We start from the raw sequence: 17795 nt of genomic DNA, 5'->3' as shown, positions 1-17795 counted from the left end.
TTTCTAGTACTCTTTTGTTTTTTTTCCTCTTCGACGCCAGTGTGTTTGGCGAGGAGGACTCACTCACCTGTGCTGATCTCCCAGTGGAACCACCCAGGTGCTCCAGCTGCCTCGCCTCTGCCTCTATGTTTTTGCTTGTTGGTGACTGAACAATAATTGTTATTAAACCCTCTCTTCCTGCGATTGCTCATGTTTGCACCTGAGTTCATTTCTTGTTTTTGCTGCTCCGACCTCCTGTTGGAGCAGCAGCCCTAACACATATTTTATCTACTTTAATGGATTTTTATAGAGATGCTTTTAAGCCTCTTCATGTGTTTTTCAAATCTCAACTATTTTTCTAAAGCCTCAGTCAGGAGCAAAAATCATTGTAAAGCTAGTAATAGAAATACTTTAAGTAATACTGTAATAGTACCTTAAGATCTGAGATTGACTTATTGAGAAATAAAGTGTTCTGGGCTTTGGGAGCCAATTGGACACCCTCCATTGGAATGAATGACTCCCAGTCTCAGATGATACAACAGTGTGTGAAGTTGTGCATGTGGCACAAGGCCATGTCCATATCAACATTGACTGAAGTGGCAAAGAGCCAGAACAAGCATTGGCTGCAAAAGAAAACAGAAGCAGCTACCAAAGCAGGTTCGAGCAAGATCCAACAGTTATGATGTTTCCATGTGGTTTTCTTCAGATAATATCTCACTTGAACAGAGTAGGTCACAGCGCTTGTCCCAGTAGACCAGGGGTGGGCAATTCCAGTCCTCGAGGGCTGCTGTCCTGCTTGTTTTCCAACTATCCCTGCCTGACCTGCTGCTGATTACCTGACTCAGGTGTGTTCAGCCAATCAGAAGCTGGAAGATACCGTCTTAGATGAAAGTGGAGTGAGGAAAGATAAAGTGAATTGGAAGATACCAATTCACTTTCATTGAGCAGACATCACAGAGTCATAACCGATAATGTTAGCATCATGTCAAGCTACACATATATTCATGCTGACCAGTGTGATTTTGTTTCTCCACTGTTATCTACTTCCCCGGAGACCTAAATCAATTATTGCCATGGCTCCCGTGCCAGCCACTGTGGGTACGTAGGAGTGTTTAGGCTTATTTTTGCACCAAGGGGCATGTTTAGTCAATATGCTGCCTTGTGCAAAAGGCTAAGATTGTTTAAATATTTCAGCTGCTTTATTTTATACCCTCACTGCTAAGAAGGATCATAATCATTGTCTGAAACATCTTCCAGATACAAGGCATTGTTCTTGTCCTGGCCTTATATAATTTTTTATTTCTATGTGCATTTCAAAAAATTAAGCTCAAATAGAGTGGAGCTGTTTGTTTTGTCAGCAGGTAGCAAAAGTTGACACTGAGTAAACCACCTTAGCACTGTATAGGCAAGTTGCTAGAACCTAGAAAAGTGATTGTCATTATATTATGAATCAGTCAATGAGTGTTCTCTCGCAGTAAATCAGTAATAACCAGAGTTTATGCAGATTTTAGGAGCGGTTTGACAGAAATTTCCACCACTCTTCATCCTGTTGTTAAGACATAGAGGGAGGCAGGGCTCAGTGTGGAAAACAGGGCTGCATACTTCACACTCCTGTCTTCTCAGATCATCTGTGATGCAAATGTTGTCACAGTGCTAGCTGCATCAGCTTTAACATATTTAGCTGTCTCTGTTGTCAACAAACTGTAAAACGGAAAGAGGTGATAACGCTGTAATACTAACAGAGATGCCTGAAGCGATGCTAGACACTTATCTGTTGTCTGCAAGCACCCGTGTGAAGGAAAGCAGAGCAAGGAGGGGAACTGCTTGCACTGCAAAATCATTCCAGCAATGTTTGATTGCCTCATCAGATTTGTTGGCCATGAAATGTAACAGCAGCAGACACATGTGCCAAGGATATGATGCTTATGGTTGCTGGAAACATTGTGATGATGATCGGTGTTAGCATGCTGGGGTGTGAGTTGGAGCCTGCATGTTTCTAAGACATCAAGAGGCAAATCAGCTAAATGGTTATGATTTTATGTACCAGAGTACTGAGAGATTATTATATTGATGTCTTTACATAACAATATATGCTGGACAAATGTGCTAATTTTCAATAAAATCCCACCTCACATTAGCACCATCTCCTTACAGTTACACCTGGGAGCTGTTGTGATGAATCAACAATATACTGTAAGGCTAATTGAATCTTAGTCAGTGGGAGGCTGTTGTGGGCAGGGAACTAAAATCTTTAGCCTAGACAGAAGACATACACAAGTAGCACAGAATTGTGTGCTGCAGGATAAGTATCTTTCAGGCACCTGCTACCATATGCATACAGATGCCAAGCCAATGTCACTTGGCAGTCCAGTATTTTCACAAGTGAGAGAGGTAAGAGTAGAAGTTTATTGGAGCCATTTGCAAAAATACATAAGGCTGTTGCAAGTCAACAAGTGTAACTTTGTTCAAAGGAAGTAATAAGTGTCCTCCAGCATTTAAAGTGTGTGTGAGTCTGAATGGTCATGGAAACCTATTACTCTAAAGCAGTAAACATGACAAAGAAAAGTGATTCATGACTTGCCTGGTAAAAAGGAGTAAAATGTATTGGTTACCAGTATAATTTATCTCTCTCATTGTATGTGTTTGACCTTGATCCTAGCTATTGGTGAGCCGGTGAGGCTGGAGTGGTACAACCCTCAGGGTGAGCGCATTGTGCCCTCAAAGCGGATGGCACTCCACACAGAGACATCACGAGCCAGGCTCATCATTTACAATGCCATCATCGAAGACGCGGGTATATACCGCTGCCAGGCCACCGATGCCAGCGGTCACACTGAGGAGGCCTCGGTTGTGCTGGAGATCTACCGTAGGTTTGACAGATAATGTGATATCACAGATGACCAGATGCTCTGTGTTTACCTCCTGGGGAGATTTAGACATGAAGACATGATCAGAATAAGCCTTTCTCATCAGTGTTTGATCACAGGGACAGCCAACCGATTCATATCCCCACCCCCACCACAGCCACAAACTGTTAACAGTGTGCAATTGCATTTTAGGTCCATATGTACCCTTGACTTTGTGTGTGAGCTCGTATGAGAGTGTGTTACACTCATTCTTGTGATTAAAGTATAATGACAGCTAGTAATGCCATGGGACTCGAATCCTGCCAAGCATAATGAGGGATGTGCCACTGAGGCTAACCCGCCTTGCTGACCCATCACTATTTCCTGGGAAAAACCTAATGTTATGAGGCGGGGGTTACTCAGTGGTCACAGACTGTCCCATCACAAGTTTCTTCCTCTCGGTGAGCAGTGCATTAACCATTAAAATGTCCTTGAGCGACATGTCCAAATTAACTTCTACAAGCCAGTGATTTCCTGTGGACAAGAATTAAAAAATACATGTAGAAAAACCATATAGTTGTAGTTACCACTGGGGACACTGAGGTCATGTCCTTAGAAATATGAGGCTTTTGACAACCTCAGGGAGTTAGCTTGTACAATTAAACTGTGCAGGCTTCCAGCAAATAAATAAATGAATAATTAAAGGAGTAAGTTTGGTACCAAAGTGAACATAACATAAATATTTTATAACATAAGTGAAAAATCAAAATCTAAACTTATAATTCTAAATCAGTAGATGTAGTGAAATCTGATAAATTATGCGTTAATCACACAAGGTTAATCTATTTATAAAGGTTGTTGGACCCCTGTTTATATATAAAAGGCAGCTTTCCAATATTCACACCTACTGTTCACAGGTAGCACAGTGACAAGCGCAGAATTGATTGTATTGCATGCAAAAGGCACGCACACAAAATCATTATGTAAAAACCAAGTGAATTTTGAGATGTGAATTGCCCAGATACACTGGGGTTTTTCCCCAAGTATAATTTGAAGACGTTAGGGTACAAGAATGTAATTCCAGGAGAGAGATACACACTCTGGAATTCTGGAAATCAACACCTGTTGTGCAGTTGCGTTTTCCATCACCTCCCAGTGAACCATCACAACCTCAATCACACCTGCCACCACTCAGCTCTGGCCTCATTCACCACATAACCATCTCCATAAAAGCATGGTTTCCATGGCAACCAGGCATCACTCAGTCGGGCCCTTGATGTAGATTGCACGAACAGCATGTGAATGAAAACCTGCCTAAAGCTCCAGCCAGCCTTTCTGCCAACGCACAGCCGGAGCAGGCGAGGACTCCTCAGGCGGTGTATGAGCCTCTGTGCTACAACGTGTTCTACAAGAAATTCATGACCTATGGGAGGAAAAGTGTTGCCATCATCTCAGTAGCTGTTGGCCTACTGTAATTGTGCTGCATGGGGTGGCTGATCAGTTTTGAATTAAATAAAAGCATTGCTGAACTTAGAAACATACAAAAGCTGCTGCACAGCTCTAGGTCCATCACCCTGGTCCTAAATAAAATGCTAAAATATTTCAACAATTGCCATGAAATGCTGTACAGGTATTTATGGTCCCCACGTCAATGATCCACATGATTTTTCCTCTAGCGTCACAACGATGTAGACATTTTTTACTTTTAGTGAAATATCTGTCGTTTTCCCGAGGGGGTGTATTTTGGTGAGTCTCTTGACTTTTCCTCTAGAACCACCAGGACATTTGAGTGAAATAGCTGTACAACCATTGAATAGATTGCCATGAAATATGACACACAAAAGATGAAACTAGATTTTCCCCCAAAACTATACTTCTTAATTCACTGCTGGCAAAATGTGCAACTCTGTTTGAATTAACTGTTCTACGTAGGTGCCTGAGCAAGGTGACACAAAATTCATAAGTAAGCCAATACAGATGTCTGAGCCAGCTCCTTCTGGCTATTCAACTATTCAGGTCCTGTATTAAAGGACAATTCCATAATGTTATATAAGCCAGTTTTCTAAAACCAGCTAAACTGGCCAGGAAAGACAGATACAAATCTGCAGACAGTTATCCTCCAAGTGATGTGTAGGCGAACAGTGGAAGAGTAACTCCGGAGTAGTGAGTATATTTTCAATTCAGCGGTGTCAAGTGTGCAGTAGAGTGTTACTCTGGAGAGGATGTTTCCCTTGATTCTCTTGTAGAACTACAGAAGAGACAGGAAATGGATACAAACAGGACTGTAGACATGTTCAAACCTGAGAGGGAGATGGGGGAGTGAATAAGCAAAAGATTTTGGAAATAAACATTATTCAGAGAGAACACAAGGAGAAAATTGATAGGAAACCAACAGACTGAATGACAAAAACATGCAAAGGCATCTTTGAAGTTAATGAAGTCACCGAGATGCCAGACACGTTCACAGATGGAGGATGCAGTCAGGGAGAGAAAGCTCATTTTAGGGAGCACCCTGGCATAAATCACACGGCAAAATGCTAATGTTGAAGCCTCACTCAGGGAAGGGACTGATATGGGAACTGTCGTTGATTTATTCACACCTTCCCAATACAGCACACAGATGAGAGCAGGTGGTTGCAGCTCTAGTAGTGCCAGCCCCGGCGCACATCAAAGCCACCTATCTGAATGAGAGCAGGGTTCAAAGAAGGATCGCATGCTGGCTGAAGAGAAGTACTGGCCCAAGAACATTGCCCTCATAAAAGCAATTTGTCAAAGCACCAAATGTTTGTCAGGTAGGAGAACACAGCTTCAAACTGGCACAGAGTGGAATGTATCATCGAAATGTTCCTGAAACCAAGACAGAGTGATTCAGAGGCTGCCTGTGTTCTTGTCTAATTTTGCAAGTAGGAAATCTCTGTTCACTGATTATGTTTTGTCTTGGTTGTGATTGGTAGCAAGTAAAACGGCCACGCTCCTGTCTCCTGTGATGTTTTATCACAATCACCTTATCTGTGTCCCAGAAAACTGTCAAAGCGCAACTTAGCTTTTGTTTTATTAGACTTTATTATTGAAAGATGCCCATCCATTTCCAGTGAACTACTGTTTCTGATGTGTGTTCCCACAAACACTGGGTTTAAACTACTGGGCTTTACCTTCCATGACAGCTGTGCTTAGTGATGTATTGCCATGGAATTCATGGGTGCCTTAGGTTGAATTGTTGATGAATTTTCATCTAGCACCATCAGATCAACCTATTTAATTTGTCCAGTGCTTTGGTCTAAAACCAGGAGGGAAGATAGAATGTTTAGTATGTGTGTGTGTGTTTTGAGGCACTGCTCTTGGGCTTTTTTATGCAAACAGGTCGCCAGATAGAGGCTATCCCAACACTTTCACTGCATTATCAGCAAAGTACCTTAAAACAGTCAGCATATCCAGAATAGAAAATTGGAAGGAAATGTATTTTTCAAACCTCTAACCCTAAAACTGTCTCAAAAGAGTCTTAGATAACAGGGCAGTAAAAGCACAGCTGTTTTCTTATTTTCTTTTTGATGTTCAAATGTGCAATAAACTTTTGAACCTCTATCTTGTATTATCTGGCAGAGAGGCTGACATTTCAGGATGTTAAGTCACCGCAGGAGTTTCGCCACGGTGAGACAGCAGAAGTGGCGTGTGATGTCATTAGTTCACCAGTGCCTGTGGTGGTTTGGTACTACCAGGACAAAGAAATTACTGAGGAGCACCACAGTAAGTTCCAATGATATTTTTCAGTGTCATTGTCTTTTATTGTCCTGTTCTGTACTGTTCTTTACTTTGACTTTTGTTATGATTTGTTTCTTGTTTTCATTCAGGGAATCGGGGATGGGTACATCTGGGATTTGACTAAATTATTTGCAAAATTTACGAACTAATTAAGTTATTGCTAGTTGATCTACTTGAAACATGTTTATAAGGCCAAGTGAGCCATGTAGTTTACAGGTGGATAGAATAAGTAGAAAAAAAATCCAATTTTGGATTTAAAAATTGAAGATAATCTAGAAGTAACTGTAATAGTAATAGTCAAGTGTTAATGTTGTGGTGATTCAATACATTTTCCCTTTTTAAATCTTCATTAAAGTTCTATTTAGTTGCATTAATTAAAGAGTGATTTTTATGATACAGATAGCTGCTAAGTAGGACAAATATTAAAATAAACTGAAGGAGCCCTCTGGATTTTAGGGAGAAAGGGTATTTTTAGTTGGTAATGGAAAACGTAATTGTGTTATACAGTGCACAGCATTTCCAGAATGTCTTTCTAATCTTGACTGTTCTAACAGTAGATTACAATGGTGCTAAAAGTTGCAAGTTAGCAGCAATTTCCAAAGGATTATATTTTGAATGTGAACCTGCCAAATGCACTTGATTATTGAGAGAAGAGATTCTTCTAAATCCCAATGTGCTCAATTCTCTGTCTCATTGAAAAGACACACTAATGTGCCAAAAATACTGTTCTCTAGGAAATGCTATTTCCATCTTTTGTGTGGCTTCACAATAAGACTAGGATATCAAATTCTATGAATAGAAACCTCAATCAGCCCTGGAGGAGGCGAATAACTTGGACAGAAACCATGTTAACAAGCAACGGAGAGAATGAATTATAGAGCAGTTGGATGGTGACAATCAAAGATTCTGAGCAACCCAGGATGTACCATTATTTGAAAAAAGCCAGTACAGTTAACTCATCTCACAGTAATTCACACTCATGCTGTCAACCATCTTCTGTTTCATTTGATCTGAAAAAGGTTAAACATATAGAGCTCTCCTCTCCAAGTGCAGCATTTTCAGTAGCTGTAATTGTGTTAACTATCAGGAGGGTGATCTGCTTAATTTGCAAAGTAAAGACAGATAGAGGGAGAGAAACACCAATATATTCTTTTCTGATACAAGGCAGGTGCAACAGTAAGAATCCAAAAAGACTAGGATTCATTATTCTGCTCTTCTGTCTCCCTGATTTATAACTCTCTACACCACTTTCCATCCTCCTTCCAGACTAAATGCATGCCTGAGCACTGATTAGAAAGAGTGACCCCTTGAATCTGTCACGTTTTTTAATTGAAATTCAAATCCTCAGTAGCATATTAATGATGAAACATGGAAAAGACAGGGTTTTTTAAAATCATTTCACTAATTGTGATGCATGGTTATAAATATCATTGCTTGAGAGAAATGAGATAGAGGCTTCATCACTCCTGGCCAACCTCACAGTGGCCACTGTAATTGCACGAGTGTTTATCTGTGTGGACTTTTATCAGGTAAATGTGCTGAAGACAAGACTGACAGTCTTAACTGCTGAAGAGTGGAGATGGCAATTTTCCTCTGCTGTTTTTCTAACTTTCTTATCTCACTTCTCTTTCTATCATACACTGTTTTTCTTTTCAATTTCCTCTCCCCACTCTCTCTTTCTGTCTTTGACTGACTTTCTCTCTGTCCTCCTCTTCGCCCATGTGTGAAGGCAGGTTCCAGGTTCTGGCAAACAACAACCTACAGATCCATCAGGTGACCAAGGCTGACGAGGGTGTGTACCGCTGTGAAGCCAGCGTAGAGGCCCGGGGCGAGATTGATTTTGTCGACATCGCTGTGTTGGTCAACGGTATGTTACAATTTGAGTCATTACTTGAAGATTTGTAACAGACAGTGAAAGCTGAAGTCCAGTAATGTCAATGAAGCCACATTTTTTTAAAACAAGCAATATTAAAGAAGCATCATAAGTCAAAATATTCAAATGTTTAGTTGATAATTGGGTCAAGCTCAAGACATACTCATTAATTTATAGTTTCCAAGCCCTACAAAAACCTTAAATCAACATGCAGCTCCTAGCACACTGATCCCGAAGAGGATTTTTGTTGCTCAATTTCTACTTGCACTATTAGTTTTGTAGTTTTTCCTGTTGGGAGAAATTGAGGAATATATAAAATCTTCAAATTGGGATATGTTTCATTTTACATATGGCTGACTTGCAGGTCTCTCAGCCTATTCTAGTCAACTATGGCAGTTGCCATATACTGTTTACAGTATGTCTCACCTCAGCTTTACCCTTTCTTTAACTTTGAATTTTATGACAACAGCTCTTGAAAAAGCAGGTGTTAAACTTAAATCTAACGCGCAGAAGTTATGGGTGATGTTACAGATGCTATGTCCATATATCTCTACAGTCTGAGAACCAAAAATTAAATATCTTGTGTAGATGATGCTCTTCTAAGTTCTGAAAATGCACAGAAATGAAGCAGTAAAAAGTCCTAAATAGCGTCTTGTGTAGATGATGCTCTTCTAAGTTAAATACACAGAAATGAAGCAGTAAAAGGTCCTAAATAGCTTAAAATTGCATGGAACAATTGAACACCAGCTGCAGAATACTTCTTGTTGTTGGTGATTGACATGGGTCTATTAACAATCTTGTTTCCAAGTCACAATCAGTATACAGTACATCCCCCTGAATACAAGCCAAAACATCCAAACCTAGCTGACAACTAAAAGGCTTCACTGCAGAGCTTCAAAGGAAGCTATGCACAAATCACATAAATCAACAGCATCAAATTAGATTCCAAGCAGACGCGTGCTCCTCTTTACACAGTGTCAACAGACTAGCATGTATCAGAAATTGATATTCTTCTGCATACACAAGTTTTGTTGTTGCTGTTGTTGTGTTCAAAACTGAACACTGCTTATTGTTTTTATTGTGGAGCCTACATGACATACAAGTCTGAGGGGCCAATGTTAAAAGTGAGCAAGGGTAGCTTATCTCTGTGTGCTGTAAACAGGATCAACGTGAAGTGGATACATTTTACAGCTTGTTTTACAATGTGTTAAATGTCCACACAGTCAGGTTAGTGGGTATGAAACAGCGGGAACAGAACTGGAAAATCAGGTTGAAAGACAATGATAATTATGTAAGTATGCCGTATTGTATTTTATTCTCTCATATTGTATTATGATGTGCAGATCATCAGTTGTAGTATCAGAAGTTGTCAACTTTGACAGATTCAGCTCCTGACTCACATACAGTAAGTCCCTGGCACACTTACCTGCTCTTTCTGCGACCATTGGTGTGATTTTTATATTCTCTTTGTTCTTTTGTCTGACTGAATGATTCAGTCAGTGATAGCTATGTGCTCAGTGGCCCAAAAATCAAAAGATGTCACTTTAATTTTCTCATTTGTCCTCATTTACAGCAAGTCACCTGAGACTGCTGAAGTGATTGAAATGTGATTTCACTAAGTCCACAAGTGTCTTGTAATGGTTGAACAACTGCAATATTGTGTCTGCTTATGTAATTCTCTCCCACCTAATGTAATAGCAGAGCAGCCCTCCGCCCAAAAACTATGAATTGCGTTCAATTTAGCACACCACTTGCTTCACTTCTGAGGAAAATCCAATAAGCCTGCTCAATGAGGCATGACTTCTTATTACAGCGACACGACACTTGCCATGTGGTGCTGAGACAGGACAGGCTGTAGAGTGCTTTGCAGGGTGTCCTGCAAAGAGCAGACTCTGGGGGAGCCACACCCTGTGGGAGACACTATCAAGTGAACTTTGCTTCAAGGAAACTCACTCTGTTCTTCTATAAAACCTTTTGCTCATAGATGTGCCCTAATTTGAACCTAATGCAGACTAAATCTGATTTGTAGCAACACCATTTGGCCCTTATGAAATACAGTGCATAAAATGCTTAGAGAAATCTAAAACCAGGGACGTGTTACAGCAGTACATGCACTTTTACATGCTGCTCCCATGCAGCATACATTCTCTATTATATTCTTTTATTGTATTGCTGCATTTGTCGCTGCCTAAGGTGTCCTAGATTTTGTATTACATGTATAATTGCACAACGACTCTGCTGCACATGCTTCTCCCATGCAGCATACATTCTGTTATATTCTTGTATATTTTTTTTTACTATATTGCTGCATCTGCACTGCTTAAAGTGCCTTAGATTTTGTGTTATTTATTTATCTACTTTATATTTCATTTGTATTTTGTGGCATTCATGTGGATGGCAAAATAAGAATTTCATTGTACAGGGAAACACGTTTCCTAACTGTACATATGACAAAATAAGCACTTTGAACTTTGAACTTTGAACTTTTGTCTACATTTTTATCTGAGCATTCAAAATATGCTCTTAAAACTGTTTTTCTTTCTAATTTGGATTTTAACTGAAGTATATAGTACTTACATACGTACTCCTTAATTACAGGCAGCTATTGCTTGAATCTACAGTTTCCTCAGCTCAATGATCTTAAAGTACCTTTCATAACAGCTTCTGCACAGAGGTGATGAAAAATGGCAGGAGACAAAAAGATTAGATCTGTGTGGAATATCACACTCCTCCAACAGACAGTAAATGCAATGTTATGTTTTCTACATGCTGTATCTCCAATGTTTGGTATTCTTTTAATTAGGTCATCTTGTTGCACCCTCCTCTGCAATGCTTTCATGGCACCCCACAAGAGAATTAGCACCACCACCTGTTAATCTTGAGGTAGCCTAGTCCTAATATTTGGTAGCAGAAGTAAATGCACAGTAACTTAGATTTTTGATTTTTTCAGCAATTTACTGTCAGTTAAGTTAAAATATGCAGCAAATGTGGATGGAAACTTAAGTTGTGTTTATGGAAAGTATCAACAGTTTGTTATGCTGCACTCAAGTGGGTAAAAACCAATAATTGCTAGACAAATTTCACACAATTTGGAGGTTTGTTGTCCTACACTATCAAACAGGTCAACCGGCCATTGCCCAGAGAAACCTATAGTTCAGCTTCTGTCATAAAAGACAGAAGCAGAAGAGGTGGAAAGGACAGTTACTTAAATGCCACTTACTGTACTGGGGCAAATATAAGCTGTCCACAGAAAGTGAAAATAGCCTTTGTCATCATGATACTCAGAGACTTCAAACACACCTGTCTCTCTTCTTTTCTATGCACGTTTATTAATATGAGACATGCAAATAGTGAGAGAACAATGTGGTTGATGTGCAAATTGGCTCCACTGTCACCAGATCAGATCACGAACAGTTACTTGCTTGTGGTGCTGCAGCAGCCCCTCTGGTCTCAGGAATCCACACAGTTCTCAAGGAGTTGTTCTCAGTGCACCAGCACCTGTGATCTTCAGGAAAGCCATGTTGCATAAATGCCCTAGCCTACAGATTTGGCCTTTTGCATAAGTAGCCCCATGAGAAGGAGGTGCCCATTTCTGTTTCCTGTCCTCAAGCTGCAATAGAAGTGTAAATTTCTTCTTACTCAAAAGAACTATTTTCCCAGACATGGAAACAGAAGGAATTGAATCTCACTCTCTACACCAGTGACTTTATATTTAAGGAGCATGTCACCTCCAGAATTCATGAGAACTATTCATCTTCTTTTCGGTGCAATTGTGATGGCACGGTGGACCAAGAAGAGCCATCTAAGGAGGATTTACTGTACAAAGGTACGGGTACCCACAGAGATTACCAGAGAATATACTGTACCCTATCAACAACAACCTGGAGAGGCCCTGAACACCAGTAGATAGAGACAGAGTAGACTGCTACAAGGCCCGGGTATGTCAGTGAGTGCAACAGACTACACTACATGTTTTATCAGTCAGCTGACAATGAGCTGTTTTCTCTGTTGTGGTACTTGAGTAGGTGGGGTAAGATAAACAAATGGATGGAAAAAAGCCAGAAACAGTCTGTCAGTCTGTCTTTGTCTGAAGATGTCCAGAGGAAGAAGAAAGGATGAGAAGTAAACTGATGCAGCTGCAGGGCATCCTCATGTTCCACCTCATCTTCTGTACACTTCAAGCACTCCTTTGAGCCAGAATCAGACTGGACATCGATTCCTGTCTAAACGGGGAGGCAGCTGAATCTGGGTGCTGCTACATAAATCAGCTGTGACTGCTTTTTGGGGGTCTCATTAGTCATGCAAGTTTTTTATTTAGTTTTATTTTTTGCTGCACCTCATCATTTGCAAAACAAAAGCTCTTACTATGACCCAACAGTGCTAATTATCCTGTGTCTCAGGTTAACATCAGAGCACTTTGCCAACTTTATTTAAGGACACAATTAGCAGGATAGTTTTGTTCAGTGATGCTATCAAGGAAAGGTTTTCAGCTTGGTGTTAAACAAAAGAGGTCTCATACTTCTCAATATTTGGTGTTAACACTTTGAAAAGCTTCAGTAGCTTTGATTATTGCATTAGTTTGACTTCTGTATTTAACGAAGTGAGGGTTGCCTCTTGAATCATTACAGTCAATATTTTACCAGCTCCCTGCATATTACATTGCAGAGCCTGTCTTTATGGCTAATTTTTATTGTGAACTACCATTAAACTTGATCACCATCTCTCAGTTGGTGGTTCCACAGGGTTATATTCAGCTTGTAGCACCAATATGTCATGCTGTCTTTTTGACACTGTGTGTTGGAAGAAGTGTCAGTTCTCACTACTTAAGCAAGGTGTTAACAGACGTAACTTTAACCAGTCATGCAGAACAACATTCTGTCTGAAAGCTGGGCTGAAATAGCTTACTGTATACTTTGGTCCCCCATGTGAATCCATAAATATTCATGGGTCAGTTGATAAAAGAGTGGTTTCCTGCCCATAAGCATGCAGCAAATGAAGCTTTGCTGACCTGCTGCAACTCTGTCTCCAGTGTATCATCAGAGTAGACCACAGATGAGACTGACAGCATATAGAGGAAGAGGGCCACCCACTGAATGGCTGAGGGTAAAAGAGCTCAGTGTGCACAATGATGCAGAGCATTTCAGGAGCTGTCACAAGTTAAAACTGAGCAGTCATGTAAGAGTTTCATTAGATAGCTCTGTTAAACAGTGAATTGTCGTTGCCATTTCCCCGTTTATGCCCAGCTAAGATATCTAGCTGTTAGGCACAGAATGAAAACAAATAAGTTTATTTCCCAAAATGCAGAATCATTTATTTATTGCATTGCAGTTTAGTTTCATTTAATCACTTTTACTGGCCAAGTATATTGCACACACAAGGAATTTGTCTGTGGCACAGAACCGAGGCAGCCATATGTGGCGCCAAAAATTGAATTTTTACCGTTAAAAGAATTATGTGCACATTCACTTATACTCACGCAGAGACCACAGAGCAAACTGGGATGACAACAACAACTTCTTCTTCTTCTTCAGCTGTTTTTTAATGGCGGTTGGCAACCAGCTTTAGGTGCATTACCGCCTCCTTCTAGACTAGCGTGTGGATCAGAATGGGCATTGTAGGTACTCCTCTTCTGGATCTGGACTCACTATACGCTGACCAGATCCAGAGGAGGGCCAGATGGATTGCTGCAGACCCCATCCACCCAGGCAACAGTCTGTTTGTGCCTCTTCCCTCCAGGAAAAGGTACAGGAATATAAAGACTAAAACAAACAGACTGAGACACAGCTTCTTCTGCCGAGCTGTGAAATCAATCACCCCACTAACCCCCAGTCACACACACAACTTCCCCCCTATAAACAGACACAGACAGAACCCTGGACCTCTGCAGACACACACCCATGCTCACACCTCTTCCTAAAGACTGAGATTTGCACTGAGCTGCACCTCATAATGTCACTACACTCTTTTGCTGCTAACATGCTGCTGACCTGATTAGGTCCCATACATCCCTTTTCGTTTGCTCATAGTTTTATATTGAATTATACAATTTTGTGTTATGTAAATAATGTGTTTGTCTTTTAAACCGAGAGCTGCCAGAAAAAATTTCATTGCGCTAAGCATAGTAACAATAAAGAGTCTTGACTTGACAACTCACACACACACACACACACACACACACACCCCAATAGTGGTGCTGCAAGGCATTGCTCTGGCCAGTGGGGAGACTGGGGTTCGGTGTCTTGCCCAAGAACACTTCAATATGTGCACTGTGTCCTTCTAGACTTCTTAAATTATTTTGCAGTGACATCAGTCATAAACACAGGGTGTTCAGGGAGAGAACAGTGTTCTCTGTTACATTAGGGTGCCAATTATAAATCAGAGCTGGTTTGATTCCAGCTTGTGTGCTAATTTAGAAGGCAAAACAAATCCTTAGTAAGTATTCGAGCAAAGGTCTTGTCTCTAAACATTCACTCACTGAATTTCTAGTAGGTGTAATACAGTTATGACATTTAGCAAGAACATTTCACAACTTCTAAACATGGGTGAGCCTTACTTCATTGGATCCCATTAATGCTTAACAGAACAGTCCTTAAGCTCCTTGTGAATGCATTTAAATTGGTCCAAGCAAGTTTCTATCCTGAAACATGTTTGTAGTGTAGGCTTAGAGTACGCTTGTGGGGATGTTTTTAAACCTCACATTATCTCTACCGAGCCTCTGAAGTTTCAAGCATATGACTAATACATTAAGAATTTATGAAGCTTGCCAGAATCTTTTGGATGCCTATACCCTGTTGCTTATTTGGTCTTTTGAAGTTTTTCTGCTTGGCAGTGGGTCTCATTAACAGGGCTGTTTCAACAAGGCTCACTGATGTGGGAGTGAATTGCATATGCAGAGAGGGACACTGGAGAAAGGAGATTTATTGCTGTGGAAATCAATGGTTATCACGTCAGGCAGATGCTTGCTCCTCTAATTTGCTGAGTCAGTACTGTTGGAAAGAACGTTTTTATCCTTGATGCGTGTCTCATTCAGGCCTGTGTCTCCTGTTGTGTGTTGATTTTACTAAAAGCATATTGTTTTTTAGCACATGGCAATAACTAAATGATAACTAGACACCATGACAGATGGGGCTGCTATAGATAGGTAGATAGATATTGTGCTGATCCTGAGGGAAATTTTGGATGTACCTTGAAGAGTTGTTCACTTACACAGTAATGCACACTGGTGTCATCAGTGTAATTTAATTGATCTTTTAAGAAAGACTGCAGTACACTACAGTGGTTGGATCATTAAGTATCTGTGATGATGCTTTGTTTTGATTAGAATTCCCTATTCATTGTTCTAAGTATGTAAAATGTGCTTTTGTTTTTCTATTTCATCTCTCTCCTTCATCAAAGAAACACCTTAGTGAGACTTTAAGCCATATAATATTTAATTTTCATCTTTCACAGAGTGATTTTTAGATCAGTGTGGCGTATGTGTCCTCCAGATGACATCACCTGGAAAATAAATTCAATTCATTAATAGTGCTACTGTTTACAATTCTGAAGACCGTTCAGCTTTGTCTTCCTACAAACTGGCACCTTTAATGACTTTCAGCGTTTTCTTTTTATCATAGAAAAACAAATGGCGTTGCAGTAATATCACTGTGCAGCTGGCAGTTATAATAACATGTAATTAACACAAGTGCAAACATCTGTTAAATAGGTTTGCATTTACAGTATGAGAACAACCAGCTCACAGATACAAAATTCCCTTTCATTATCATGCCCGTACAGTAGCATTTTGTACGGGTTGTGTTGACATTTTGTTGATCCTCTTCTTTGATTAAATAGCTAAATTGTAAATCAAGCAAATACAAAAATAAGGTTGTCAGAATTAGTATGTGTGGCATTTTGGAATTTGATTTACAAGCAAACCTGGGTTTGTTCTTATGTGTGAGATTTTTTGGTAACCTGCTGTGACAATATAGAGCTGGCAGACAAGAAACTGATTTGACGTGGGGCAGATTTTTCAGTGAAGAACTACAGTACATATACAACTAGCTGCAGAGAGGCCCTACGTGTGGTGTGTTCAGCCCAGTAGTATTCCAGTTGAAATGTACTCGACTTACATTTACATGTGCTTTTAGATGTGTGTTTCCTTACTTTGTAAGACTTTTCCCAGGCATTTGACAGTATGTTTTTACTACACAGAATTTGCTGAATTAGACAAAATCCGACCTCCATGTCAGGTCAGTTTATTCACTCACCATATCACTGTTGATTTTTCTTGCAGTTAAACTGTATTATCCTATAATATACAGTATATCAATCATATCATATTCATAAAGCTGTCATTCCCTTGTCACTTTAAAGGGCTTCTCTGCCTCTGCTCTCCTATAACTTGGTTGTCCTTGGTTGTCCCATGGTCTCGATACAAAAAATGGGGCGATCATTCTTTTGCTGTGTATGGCCCCAGACTCTGGAATTCTCTACTGCTAGAGCCACGGTCCATAACCGAGCTGGTGGCTTTTAAGTCAACTCTAAAAACCCACCTTTTTAGACAGGCTTTTGGTGCTTAACCCGTCTTACCTCCTCCAAAAGAGACATTTTTAACTTGTTGTTTTATTCCAGTTGTACTCTGATATGGAGTTTTTTTTTTACTGTTTCTGCCCTGAAATTCTGTGTTTTATTTTGTTTAGGTTGTATTGTTATAGCAGTGTTTCTTAGCAGTTATACATGTTCTGCTGTGAAGCACTCTGGGGTCCACAGCTGACTGGAAGGCAGGGACACTCTGTATGCCTGCTATCACTCAACATACAGCATACCATTGATAAATTCATCAAGACCTCTGTTGTGTCAATAGGTGAGGTAAGGTAAGGTAGGACTTTATCGATCCCAGAATGGGGAAATTCATGTGTTTCAGCAGCAAAAGAGAGCAAGTAACAAAACACCATAAGAACAAACACCACACACATATCATGAGAAACAAATTCCAAGTACCTAAAAACCTGACAAAATATAGCATTTGAGATACAATCAGGAATACAATCCAGCTACTAGCAGAAGAATAGCAAGACATACATTATGAATGTCATTTTTAGACTAATTTACCACCACATAGAGGTCAGCATTATCAAAAGCAAAAGACTTTTTATCTACATGGCTCAAAAATGTGTGTTGTAAGTATTTATTTAAATACAGTATTTACATGTCAGTGTCACATTGGCTCAAACACTGAGGCAAATTAAAATGGTTTGAGTGGTTTCAAAGGGTGACCTTATAACATTCCACTTTCTGTGAAAAAGTCAAACTGACTGTAGTAAAGGTAAAATTGATAATAGTATTTTCATTTTCTT

General features: G+C 40.0%; 1 protein-coding gene across 4 annotated transcripts in view; it reads left to right on the top strand.

Moving 5' to 3' along the window:
• The window catches only part of LOC109971409 (neural cell adhesion molecule 2), a 324939-nt gene that overhangs the window by 233800 nt on the left and 73344 nt on the right, over positions 1-17795 (top strand). For all 4 annotated transcript variants that reach the window (XR_002276551.1, XM_020619638.1, XM_020619637.1 and 1 more), the window contains exons 3-5: positions 2639-2845; positions 6426-6569; positions 8314-8451. Coding sequence is in view for 3 of the 4 variants with exons in the window: in XM_020619638.1 (XP_020475294.1) it covers positions 2639-2845; positions 6426-6569; positions 8314-8451 (489 nt within the window). In the remaining variant the exon portion in view is untranslated. The remainder of the gene's footprint in view (positions 1-2638; positions 2846-6425; positions 6570-8313; positions 8452-17795) is intronic.

This window comes from Monopterus albus, unplaced genomic scaffold, assembly GCF_001952655.1.
Source record: "Monopterus albus unplaced genomic scaffold, M_albus_1.0 scaffold224.1, whole genome shotgun sequence".
Classification (NCBI taxonomy): domain Eukaryota; kingdom Metazoa; phylum Chordata; class Actinopteri; order Synbranchiformes; family Synbranchidae; genus Monopterus; species Monopterus albus.
The sequence above is the reverse complement of the archived record's forward strand: the minus strand, read 5'-3'. Positions and strand labels throughout refer to the sequence as shown.